Source organism: Ammospiza nelsoni, chromosome 3 (assembly GCF_027579445.1).
Source record: "Ammospiza nelsoni isolate bAmmNel1 chromosome 3, bAmmNel1.pri, whole genome shotgun sequence".
Taxonomy (NCBI): domain Eukaryota; kingdom Metazoa; phylum Chordata; class Aves; order Passeriformes; family Passerellidae; genus Ammospiza; species Ammospiza nelsoni.
The window spans coordinates 89157990-89170993 of NC_080635.1; the positions used below are offsets into that span (position 1 = coordinate 89157990).

Below are 13004 nucleotides of genomic sequence, written 5' to 3' on the forward strand. Positions count from 1 at the left end.
ACAGAGCCGCCAGAGGATTAATGAGAAGACACTGGGTATCACATTCCCTGTTCTTTATCTCCTTCATCCCAGTTAGTCCTCTGGGACAAGGCAAGGGAGCAGAGGTGGCCACGAGCTCATTGGCACTCACTGCTGACAAAGGTGTGCTCTGAGTTCATAGCTGAGAGGGACCCTCTGTTAAGCTGTATTGTACTTAGTGTTTCATTGGAGAGGACAAATCTCTTCTTTACTTCTGGTGTTCTTCCTTCATCTGTGAAAAATTTTGTGTCCCCTTCTGCTGCAGGATACTGCAGTAGTTAATGTTACTATTTTCTTTCACAGCATTCATTCCAAGTACAATTTTTGTCCACTCATTTTGGTGCAGAAGCAATTATTCATGCCCTCATCACTTCAGGGTTAACTCTGCAGCAAAGATTCTTTTAACCTCAGCCTAGGAAAGGATGTGGTTAATTTATTAGGAGATCAAGAGAGCAATTCATCAGGGAATGTATTCTCAGAATTTCCAGATCTGTATTGGCCATTTTTTGATTCCCAAAGGAAAAGTGCTGCTTTTGAACTACAGATTCTGTAGTAGGTTTAGGAATATTTTAAATGGTGCCTCTTGTTCAGTTGTGCTGAAGTAGTTGCAGCCTGAGCTAAAGCACCCACTATGCAAAATAACCCCAACAAGAAACAACCAACCCAAATTCCCATGTGCTTGCAAGACTCTACTCCTATAGAGTGTATTTTCTAAACTTAAATCTGCTGGTCTTCAGGTTATGATGTGAGCCTTCACTTGGATGTTTGGAGAGATAGAGGGGATTATAATAAAGGCAAGTGTATTTCTGTATAGAATCAATTTTTCTGTGTCTGGCTTCAGAAAGGGAGTACAAACACTCCAATTTTTAAAAATTATTATTTAGATTGAGCATGAAAAGAATAATGTTATATCAAAAAATTTTCTGAAATGGGAAGCTTTTCACTCCACTGAAAGATAACAATCCTATTTTTATCTTGCTGCCTTTTATACAAATAATTCTTCCAATGGTGATGCACCATCGTTGCTAGTTATTCTGTTGGTGCATTTCAGATATCCTTAAAAAATCTGCATGTTCTAATAAAAGCTTGTCATAGTAACTTGAAAGAAGAATCTTTATATGCATTAAATTATGAGCAGATTTCTCAAAATCATGGAATTGACTAGTAAAAGTAGAGTTAATCATATTTTATCAATGAGGATTTTATATATATATATATATGTATACACATCCCTTTCAGACTATAGCAAATAAAGTCTAATTTAAAAATAATTTCCATTCTCTTGAAAGTTTCTAAGGACTCTGAGTAAGTTCAGAGCATAGAATATGCAGTTTTTCTACTGAATAATAGAGTTTGAAATCATAAAGGCCCAAAAAAAAAAGAACAAAAGAAAAGAGTAAGGCAGTGGTTTGAAAAGCATTATGAGCCTTAAAGCTGGAAGGAGAAATAAAAAGCTAATATTTTTAAAGAAAATAGCTACATTGTTGTTGGATTTTGTTTTGCCTCTTTTGACTATGCAAATATAGAAGGTCAAAGAAAGAGCTGTCTAGGAGGATGTTGAAGGAGAAAGAAATTAATTTGCTGCTACAAATAACCCATATTTGCAAAGAGAAAGTGGAGATGTAGATGTTGCATACACTCAAAAGTTCTACAGGAAAATCAGTTTCAAGAAGGGGTTGTATTTTGGGTGTTTATTGCTTTGTTTAGAACTGCATACAATTAATGCTGTCTAAAATTACAGTACGTCAGATAAAATCTTTGCAGAATATCATGTACACCACATGTTCTGAGGATGTTAAACTGTGAATGTTAAAGACTGGGAATGCAAAAAGAGGATGCTTAATAACACTTTCCAAAGTGTTTTGGAAGTCTGTTGTAATTCTGGGACCCCAGGGCCATTGAAGCATGAGGTGCTATGGAAGAGTAACTGAAAGCCATGTCCAGGAAGATGTCAGGGATGCCAGAGCAGGAGACAGCCCTGTACCCTACACAGACTGCTGGAGACCGTAAAAGTGCGATGAGTGTCTGGAGGGAAGGTCTGATCAGTACTGTGACACCTGGGCTCCCCAATGGTGAACCAATAGTTGCCACCCTGACTAATAAGATTTGAGCATGCTGTTGGAAAGCTGCCAGTGGCTGCAAATGGAGCAGTAGTTCAGCCTAAAACAGGGTTCAATTTCTTTATAATTGCTTCTGGCATTCCTGAATGTAAAATTCATTGCCAGTTCTAGGCTGAGGGTTTTTCATCTTGAGTACTGTCTAATAACAGTATTTTATTTGGGAATGCAGAAGAATCCAACATGTGACCAATGCAGGCTCACTTAAGGAGCCAGAGTTGGCCACAGCTCTATAATAGTCTGTAATTGCTGTGCTGAATTTGATGATAAAGTGCCAAAATAAAAGAAATGTATATTAAAATGAGTTCACCATGTGTCCAAGTCAGCTAAGTACATTGTCTTAGAGCTGTTCAAGAAGAGAGTGTTAGCCAAAGTGCATTAGCCAAGCCCTTTGCAAATGATAAAAAGAATATGGAGATAATTCTTTCCCAAAACTGCATGGCTGAGTGGAAACAAAGGGAAGACTTCGTGTTCCTTTTTCTCTTAGACTATTGATACAATAGTACAAAACCACATTGTCTTAATTCTGGAAAACAAATAGCTGGAAATTGCAGTACTACAAGAAGATTTATACATCCTGTTTATCAAAGTGTTCATAATTTAATGAAAAACTCTCGGCATATTTTAATGTAGAAGGAAGTTAGAATATTTCAAATACTGAAATTATGCTGGGTGTTATTGTAAGTTGATAACTCAAGCACAATATATTCAGTTTCAACATGTAATTTTAGTATTAGCTAGCCCTAAGTACTCTGACATAGGAACTTAGCTTGGAAGCACTGCATTATGTGTTTGATATTTTTGTCCTATAGGCATCCACTTCCTAACATCCCTGATTATTAAGCTTTATTTTAAAGATGTACACTTTTAGTTGCATTGCTTCTCTATGTTGGTAACTCCAGAACCTCACAGGTATCTTCCTGAGAGAAGGGAACCTGGGAACTCCACTGATGCTCAGCAAACTTGATAGTCCTGATTTTCCCTATTCTTAAGGAAGCTGTCAGGAGTACCAATTTTGTTAAGCACTATGGCTAAAGGGACTATTGCATTTGCTAGACATATCAAAACATTTTGAGTGTTTATTTCAATTTGATTACATATGTATATGTATACATGTATGTATATATGTATTTACACAAATATAGTAAAATTCTGGCAAAAATCCAGAAGCTGCAGTTTCAATCTACCAATTTCAGGCTGGGACTGGAAGACCAAGCTTTAGAAAAATTTAAAATGTGTATAATAACCCCTGCAGTAGACAGATGAAAGCTCAGTTTAACATACTGATCCTTTATTGGGTGGGGTAATTACAGTGTATGAATGAAGCTGAGTAGGAATGCTGATCTGAATCCAGTCCAACCCCTGTGACCACCTGTTTGCTTAAAGTTTTACTCTCTCTTTCCAATAGAATAGCAGCCAGAGGCATGAGAGTCATTGTTTCATTCTTAAAGGGATGGCTACTCCAGCTAAGAACAATCTCCCCCTGTCCTGAAGTCCATTATGCAACCATAGGACCCTTTTCTCCCCCTCTGCTTGGCAGTAAGAGTTTCAGCTGTCCCATAGACCATAGACTGATTGATGTTTGCATTCAAGGAGCCTGGAACTCACTTGATAAATGAATAGTATCTTTAGCCAGCCCTCCTCCTTCTTGCTGCTGGGACTGTCAAACAGCTTTAAAGCTTTTCTTTGGCTTGAGAAGCTAAGCAGAGTCATGTTTCTTAGGGAAAAGTTCTGCAAAGGGCTTTGCCCTGGGTGGAGGAGGGACAGGTTTCCTTTGATGTTTAGCAGCTGGCACTTTCCAGGTGGCTGAACTTCAAAGGCAAGTGTTAGGATCTTCCTCCAACCTGGTCCTCAGTTCTTTGTAGATAGCAAGGCTCATTTAATGTTTTACTTTACTTGGAATGCTAAATTGGAAGTCATAAACTCCAGATGGCCTTTTAAATATGCACCGTCCTTCCACCTGAAAGGGGCCCGGCTGCCGGCAGAGCCCTGACGAGGCAGGTGGCACCTCCTCCTGAGCACAAAGAATGTTCTTTCGGTTCTGACCTCCTGTGATCCCAGCAAGTCACGTTACTCCAGTTGCTCCCTAATCTCTCCACCTGTGGAGCATGCATGTCAATACTTCCCTGGCTAGCAGGGTTGCTGTGAGGCTGCATTTTCTGGAATGCAAAGCAAGTTTGAGATCATCAATCAACATATAATCTCAGGTTAATGCCAATTTTAATGAACCTGCCCCAAATGGTCTGGCTACCCCAGGGACATTGACAAGAGTTAGTAGCTGCAGCTGCTAGTCAGGAGGTGGTAAGTTGGTTTGCTACAGGATCTTAGAGCAAGTAAGAAGTCAAATACTACTCATCTGAATTTTTTGAACCCTGATGTATCAAAACTATCAAATGTCAGTTGCAGCATCTCTATTACCTTTGCTGGCAATTAACATTGGCTGGATTTTGCTGTAGCAGGTTTCCATCTCCTTCACACTGAAGGTTTTCTGGGTGTATCAGCAGGTACTTTCAGGTCCAATGGCAAGTGTGAGACTACCTGAGTCTGCATTTGAGAGTGAGCCTGGAATTTACATTATGGTGTTCTCTTCCCTGCTATGAGAGTCTTGGGGCAAGTCTTTGTGTATCTTTGCCTGAACAAGCTCTGAAATTCTCCTGGCATGCTCTTCTTTGATAGGGTCCACAGTCTCAGTCACTTTAACAGGCAGAAAATAATTTTGATGCACCAGTTTTGATCTCATGCAATTCTTTTTTTTTTCTTTTCTTTTTTTTCCCTCTTTTTTCTTTTTTCTTTTTTTTTTAATTTAAAAAGCAATCAATACAGAATTTCACTTGCAGATCTTATCATCCTGAAACATTTGGAAATTCTGGAAATTAAAATAAAATTTCCTTCTTTATCCAAGATGCAATGCTTAGTATTACCTTGCAATTTAACTATTCATGGGATACAGTTTCTCTTCTGCTATGTGTTGTTACTGTCCAAAAAGTTCTTTCCTTTTCTGAGGCCATCCACAGATGTTAAGTTGTAATTAATACCAACAATTGGTAATAGCAAACTACATTTAATGTTACAAAATAGAAGATAAGTTTTCAGGCAGTGCACATTCTGGTGTAAACTACTGATGGAGCTTAAGATGCAACATTCTTAAAACTCAATACAGGCACAGCACTTCTAAGATATTTACTCTAAGCAAATAACATTCATAAGTTTTCTTTTGAAAACAGATACCTGGGAAATTAGAACACAACACTTAACTCAAATTATTGTTAAATTTGAGTTAAAAAACATCTTGGAGATTTCCTAGGTTTAAAGCACTTGAATGTACTGATTCTATTTTTAAAATTTAATCATAATAATAATGACTGCATCTTAATTAGATATATTCTGCCACCAACGAGTGATTTATGGAATGTGTGTCTCTCCTCCCATCAGTGTCCTCTGTGCTGTAGTTTGCAGTTGCAGTCTTTGTAGGTGAGGGATTGTGCAGTTTATTCAGGAATATGTAGTATCCTTTGCAGAATTAAACTAATGACAGACAACCTTTCAATATGTCAAGGATGAGGTAGGTTGACTGATTACTTACCTATTTTTAGATAGAAAAATTTTTCACTTATATATAACATTTCATTTTTAGATAAAAAAATTAATCCATTACTGTTTTAACAAAAAGTAAAACTTCTTAAGACTCCATACATAAAATAATAATATGATAAGAAATCAGTAATGTGATATAGGAAATCCTTGAGATAAAGAGCATGTTTCTAATAGAATGTATCTAGAAGTGATTAAAAAAACAATCTTGACCATAATATTATTTGGTACATCTTCCTCTTATGTTGAAAAATACATGCATATCTATATGAATAATTTTTCTTAAGGTGATTTTGAAATGTATGTATATTTAAACGCACCTTTCCTATTTGAATTCTCTTTCCAGCTGAGGTGTACCCCAAAATGTATCACACATGCTTTTTTCTGGTGACATACATGGCACCACTGTGTCTTATGGTGTTGGCCTATTTGCAGATATTCCGGAAGCTGTGGTGTCGCCAGGTAAGGCGCTCGGCACTGCCTCTGCTTAACTGCTCCCGCAGCTTTGTGCAGATTCCCATGTACAACCTCTGCCTTTATAAACTCCATTTTGTCACTTGGGACTTTGATTTTTCCATCCATGCAGGTATACAGCCACCTTGGAGAGGCATTGAGATGTAATGAAAAATGAAGGCAGTCAAATTAAACAGCTTTCGTGCGTCTGTGAAGGGCTTTGTCTTAGAGAGAAAGAAAGCAAAAGGCATCAGAAAAATGGATTATAGGTAGAAGGAAAATCTCTCTCACTTGAATGTACTGAATGTATCTGAAATGCTTGCCAAAAGACCTTAGATGACCTTATTTATACTGCTAAAATATCCTGTAGCAGTCAAAATTTAAGATTGACCTTCTGATTTTGTTAGTTTTATTTTTATTTTTGTTACTCAGGTTGATGGCAGGTCCAATCTGAACAAAATTTAAAGTAGAAGATCCAGCTATCAGTACTGGGAGACTGGAATTTCCTGATGTGAAGCTGGCTGTTACCAAAAACATTTGATATGAATTGGTATAAAAATAATTGACACAATTTCTCACAATTTCTAATGTGAATGCTTTTTTTTTTTTTCAAGATTCAAATAAAAATACAGGAAAGAACACTAAACAAAACAAAAAACCCATCAAGCAGACAAACAAACAAAGAACATTTGAATTAAAGTGGCAAAATGATGTATGTTTTTTTCAGGAATCTTTAAAAAAATTATTTTTTGTGTGTGAACTGTAATTTATCGTGCACCTGTCTGTGGTGCTCTCTGGTGTTTTCTGCTTTGTCCAGGATTTATCTATAGCTGCAGTCCACTACCAGCTGCCCTGTCATTCTGAAAAAGACAAAATACCCATCCTGTTGAAGAAATAATGCAAGATATTCCATCTCAAGTGGCTCTAAAATAGTTCATATTTCCATTAACATATAGGCATGAATCACTTCTCTCTCACCAGCATGTTTGATACCATTCAATTCTGAGGCTGTCCTGGGCAGGGGATAATACCTGCCCCATCAGGAGCATTTTTCATGCAGTTCATAATAATTCATCGGAGAAACCACAAATAGACTTTGTATTTCTAAATATGCATATGATAAAATTAAAAATCAAATCTTATACTGACAGAATATGTCTCTCACAAGTAACTCATACACAGGAAATACCAAATCCACTTTAAGGCTTTTTGATATTGCCCATAAGTCATAAGAGCAATTTTTGTCACTTCTAATCAGATTAGGTTAAACCAGAATTTCTGTTTATCCTGCTTGTCAGCTTTAAATTATTATTTTTGCTTTTAATTTCTTAGGTTGATAAGATTAAATAACAAGATGGCTTGGAGATTAAATTTAACCTTTACAGTTTGAGGGGACTCTTCTCAAGCAAAGGATTTCTTGCTTAGTTTTAAGTCTAGTCTAAACATAGTTCTAATATGCTCTGCCTTGCTGAATCTGTCCTGTATCACCTAATGGCTTTATCACCATAATCCTTCTCAACCTCCTCTTCTTTACAATCTGCCTAACCTCTCAAGCTCTGCTTTAACTAAGTTAATGCAAAGCAGTTGTTCTTAACCTACACGTAGCTGAAATTGCTGGCTCAGATGCAGAGCAGAAGTTGAATGACTGAAAACCAACCTTTTTTTTTGGGTTCCCCCACCTTCACTCCAGTTGTTTTAGCTGGTCTATTTGTTCTTCAGGTTTCTTCTCCCTATTCATGTTGCACGCTGGCAAGGTTAGGATGATCCTTTTTTTTTTCAGTGACAAAAAGAGAAATTCTACTGCAGGCTTAGTGCTGTCAGTGGTGCCAAATTACAGCTGTCTCTCTGCCTGGCCTAGATAATAGCACTAAGTATAAGAGGCTGCACTAAGTGAAATTAAAACCACTGCACATCTATTATCAGCTATGACTTGGCTGCAGGCATCAGGCACTTTTCTAGGTGCAGCAGGTGTGCTGTAATCAGTCATGTAGCACAAATTAATGAAGTGCTCTAAATGTGTTCTTTGGTAACAGTTTCAATAAAAAAATCATGCTGTTTACCAGAAATTCAGTTAAATATGGTGATCTTATTGCAAGGTACAATGAGCCTTTCAGATGTACATGATAGAAAAACCAACTAACAGTAGATGCTTTCTATGCCCTATATTTTTTCTAAAGGTTATTTTTTAAAATGTACTTGTGCGTGCAAATTTTCAAATGAAAAAGAGAAGACTGAATTACAAGTTATCATTGCCATACTTTGTGTAATAGCTCTTAAAATTTCTGATTGTATAAATCAAGCAGATCTTTGAATTAATGACTCAATTTTATAAAGACAAGTACAATAATGCAAAAAATTCTATAAATTTTGAGTAATTAATTTTAATTATTAGTAAGGAGGTAGTAATTTAGAAGCCTATGTTCTTGTGTGGATTTTAAGTTGATTAAAAATGGCTTCTGTACAAACACAACTGAATATGATGAAAATGTTGATACACAATTTGTAATATCAAGTTCCTAGTATGCTTCAATTTCCTCATGTCTGAATGCATTATCACTAAGCACATTTGAATTAATAATTAGGAACTTTATCCATTTTCTTTTTGGTAGTTGAAATTTACCCTCCCAATCTTTGCAAGTCGATACTACATTTGAGAAATTTTCTTTGGTTGTAAGCCCCTTGATAACTATCTGAGGGGTAGAGAAAAGGTGCATAAGAAAGTAATACTCTAAATTTTAGTACTTGTATATTCACAGCTAATAGGCTTTTCATAACATGTTGGAATTACACAAATGCTTCAAAATTATCTCTCTGACTGATTAATTACCAACAAGCGAATATATGCATTATGCTCCCATGTGTACACTTGTGTATATTTGTGCATAATCACAGAATCATAGAAACATTTATCTTGCAAAAGACTCTTAAGTACATTAAATTCAACCATAACAAACATTGAATTCAACCATAACAACCATAACACTGCCAAGGTCACCACTAAACCATGTCCCAAAGTTCCACCTCTGCTTATCTTTTAAATATCTCCAGGAGTGGTCTGGCAGTCTGTTCCAAGGCTTGACTATCCTTTTTGTGAAGAAATTTTTCCTTATATCCAGTCTAAACCTCCCCTGGCTTAACCTGAGACAATTTCCTTTCATTCTATCACTTCTCTGCTACACCCCACAGCCAAGTAGGGCAAATCCCTTGCAATGGTACTGATGTGCAATTGTCAAGCTGGTAATTGATGATTTCAGCTGTGTGAGTGGGAATCCACAGTAGAAGTGTAAGGGGCTGAATTGTTTTATTCATGTTGTTAAATCCATGGATACATTAGTAAAAACTAAATGTTAGAATTTATCCCCAGTTTTGTTTAATGGATTTTCTGCTCATTACATGGCAACTTTGCCAAAATGTTCCAATAGTTGTAAATCATGTTTGGTGTGTACATAAATGCTGAACTAAGGGCTTGTCTGAAGATATTCACACACAACTCCCACCCCAGACAACAAATAAATAGACCAAAACCAAAAACCAACAAAAAAACCCCCACCCAACCCCACAAAACCACAACATAGTAGGTTTTCTAGAACAATTCTGAATGTGCATGCTTTTTGTCTTACTTTTATCTTTCTTAAATAAATACTAAATTTTCATAATTTGCTGGTCAGTTTGTCTGGATAAGCCCTGGTTAAAAAAAAAAAGTTACAATAGACAATGTGAACTTTTCAGATAGTTTTGAAGTTGAAATATTTCTCATTATATTAGTCACCCTACACACAGTTGTACTATGCATAAATAAAACTGTATTTCTAGCCAAAAGGTTTTCACACTGTATGACATTGAAAATATCATAAATGTAATTGTAATAGAGTTCTCTGAGAAAGTCCTTGACATCTGCAGTCTTTCACGTTTTGCTGCGGGAGGAAGTAATTTAGAAGAACTGAAGCAAAATGGTTTTACTTGGCTTGTCTTATGTAAGGGCACAGGAAACAAAAAACCATTTTTTTAATAGCATGGTCCTACATGCAACTCATTGCATGTCTTTGACTAATCTAATTCTTCCTGTGTCTTGGCAGGACAAGGTGATTTCCATGATTTCCCTCAATTTAGAAGAACTTTGCAGAGAGATCCACACTTCAGCTGTGATTATTTCTTTAGCTACTTCACTGTCATATGAGTTGCATGTATGGAAGTTTTATGGCACTTAAAGCTTTGTAGGCTTTAAATCCTTGTTTTCCAGTACTGAAAAACTGTTTGGTATCTTATATTATCAGCATATTAATGGGGAAAGCTACTCTGCTATACCACAAAACATTTAATGTAGAACTTTAAAGCAACGTAATTGCAGCAATAGGGTTGGTTTTGTTGATAGTCTGAAGATGCAGGCAAGGTAAGGTATGTGGGAAGTAAAGAAAACTTGAGAGCATCAGTTGATATCTGTGTATAAAACACAATTTTTTATGCTGTCCCTCTTGTGTGTCTCAAATTCAGTTTGTTTCCTGCAGCTGCATCAATTAAATTAATTTAAAAATCCTTTTTATCCCTGTGAGCTTACACTGCGTATGTTGAGGTGTCTATTTGTCTTGTTATATCTGCCAAAAAAATTGGTTTATTAAAATGTTTTTCAAAATGCCCCTTATTCTGTTTGCCTTAGATCCCAGGAACTTCTTCTGTTGTTCAGAAGAAATGGAAACCTCAGCAGCCTTCAGCACAGCCCCGAGGGCTGGGACAATCAACAAAGTCAAAGATTAGTGCTGTGGCAGCTGAAATAAAACAGATTCGTGCAAGAAGGAAAACAGCACGTATGCTAATGGTCGTCCTTCTGGTTTTTGCACTTTGCTACCTACCAATTAGCATCCTTAATGTCTTGAAAAGGTAAACTTTATCTCAAAATATAAACACTTGGTAAAGCTTTCTGTCTAAAACCAGAATTCTCTGTTACAAGATTCCTTTTATTCTGACAGATACTATTGAAGGATAAGCTTACTTATTTCATGATAAAGAACTGGAAAATAAGCATAGTATTGCGAGAAAATAATATAAATAACACCTATATGTTTATATATACATAAAACCTATCCATAGTACTTAAACTAGAGACCAGATTGTGGAACTCTTTTTAACAAGATCTTCCTCATGAAAATGATCTAACCTATCTCCTCTTCAAACCTCATCATTTATGTGGAATTGCAGCTTGTTTGCTGTAAATGCCCCCATGGAAGTGCAATCACCTAAAGCAGCAGCTGAAGGTTAGCAGCAGAGTGCAGTGTTGTGGCTTGGCTCTAAGTGCTGTGAAGTGCTGAGTTCAAACCTAAGCTACTCATGTACAGTTTTGAGACCTTAGACTAACACTTCCATTGTTCCTATGAAGCTGTATTTTAACTTTTTATCTTTTTGTCTCTGTGCATTTCGTATGTGATTGTGTACACTCTTGGTATTTGTACAGTGCCTGACAGACTGAGGCTTTGGTAAAGTTACACCTCATGAGTCCCCTGGAATACCAGTAAATAATGGCACACAGCCAGAAGATTTGAATATCCAAAAAAAATGAGCATGTTATTAGTGTTTTTTTTAATTGGAGTGTTATTGGAACATTTTAGTTTTTAAGGGAGATTTTCAAGGTTTACATACATCCTACTCAATTCTAGCTCTTCCCTGAGGCCTACTTTAAATACTTTTCATTCTCAAGTCCCTTTGTAGGAAATTTAGAGAGAAAACTATTTCCAGAAGATGGTTCATGGCTCCTACAACATGAAAAAGAGGAAATAAACAGGCTACATCAACAACAATAGCAGAGTAGGCCCAGGGTTAGCCTCAGGTTTGGGGCCAGTTCAGTACCTTTTCAATTCCAGAGATATTTGGAGAGTGGCCTAGAGAGTGTCTTGGAGAGTGGGCCTAGAGCCAGGAAGATCAGTGACATAAGTACATCAAAAACAAATTTTCCTATCTTTTCTTGGCTTATGTTACACCAGATGACTTTAATTACTTGGCAGAAAACTTGTGCATCTTCACCATGGTAAAGTCTCAGTTGTGCCAAACCACCAAGACAGGAGGCTGAGGGCTGGGGAGAGGATTTCTTTCTCTCAAGTGAGAGAGCACTGCTGAATCAGCCTTTTTGTGGTACTGCAAATAGGTCATCAGAGATAATATCAGGCTAGAAGTTGTAAAATTTTTTAAGATGAATTCCAATTTTGCGATCTTTCAGGTTTGCTTTTCTCTTGCTGTAGGGTTTTGGGGATGTTTAATCATGCTGATGACAGAGAAACTGTATATGCCTGGTTCACATTCTCACACTGGCTTGTATACGCAAACAGTGCTGCCAATCCTATTATTTATAACTTCCTCAGTGGTAAGTTACTGTTACCTAGAATTCAAGTTTAATGTGTAATTTGAATGTAATGAACCATAGCAAAAATTAATGACTGTGTAACTTCAGCTCAGCTCCTCCAGTGGGAGCTAGATCCTCTTCCTAGAAGAAGTTGCCTGAAGTATCCCATTACCCTCAGCTGTCTACCAAAAAGTAACCTGGAGTGTGCCAGGGCCTGAGTCCAAGTGCTAGAGTGTGACATTAATGTGGCAGAGAAGTTCCTGGCATGACTTTGATCTGAAACAACATTCCTCTAAAGACTCCTGAATGCTCTCTGGCAGGTAGCACAGTCTGGGGGCTGTCCCCAGCTGGTGTGTTATATCCAAGTCTTGGGATTTGGAGGCTGTGAGTCTTTAATAGTACCTGCATGGCCAGACTGTGCCAAGTAGGGTCAACTTCAAAAACCAGCTGTTTACTTGCTAGTATGGATTTCTCACAGTTTGTATTTGTGTCATTTG

General features: G+C 37.0%; 1 protein-coding gene across 1 annotated transcript in view; it reads left to right on the forward strand.

Annotated features, from left to right (window-relative positions):
• The window catches only part of HCRTR2 (hypocretin receptor 2), a 32217-nt gene that overhangs the window by 17005 nt on the left and 2208 nt on the right, over positions 1–13004 (forward strand). The window contains exons 5-7 of the mRNA XM_059469191.1: positions 6073–6188; positions 10834–11054; positions 12407–12528. Of these exons, the coding sequence (XP_059325174.1) occupies positions 6073–6188; positions 10834–11054; positions 12407–12528 (459 nt within the window). The remainder of the gene's footprint in view (positions 1–6072; positions 6189–10833; positions 11055–12406; positions 12529–13004) is intronic.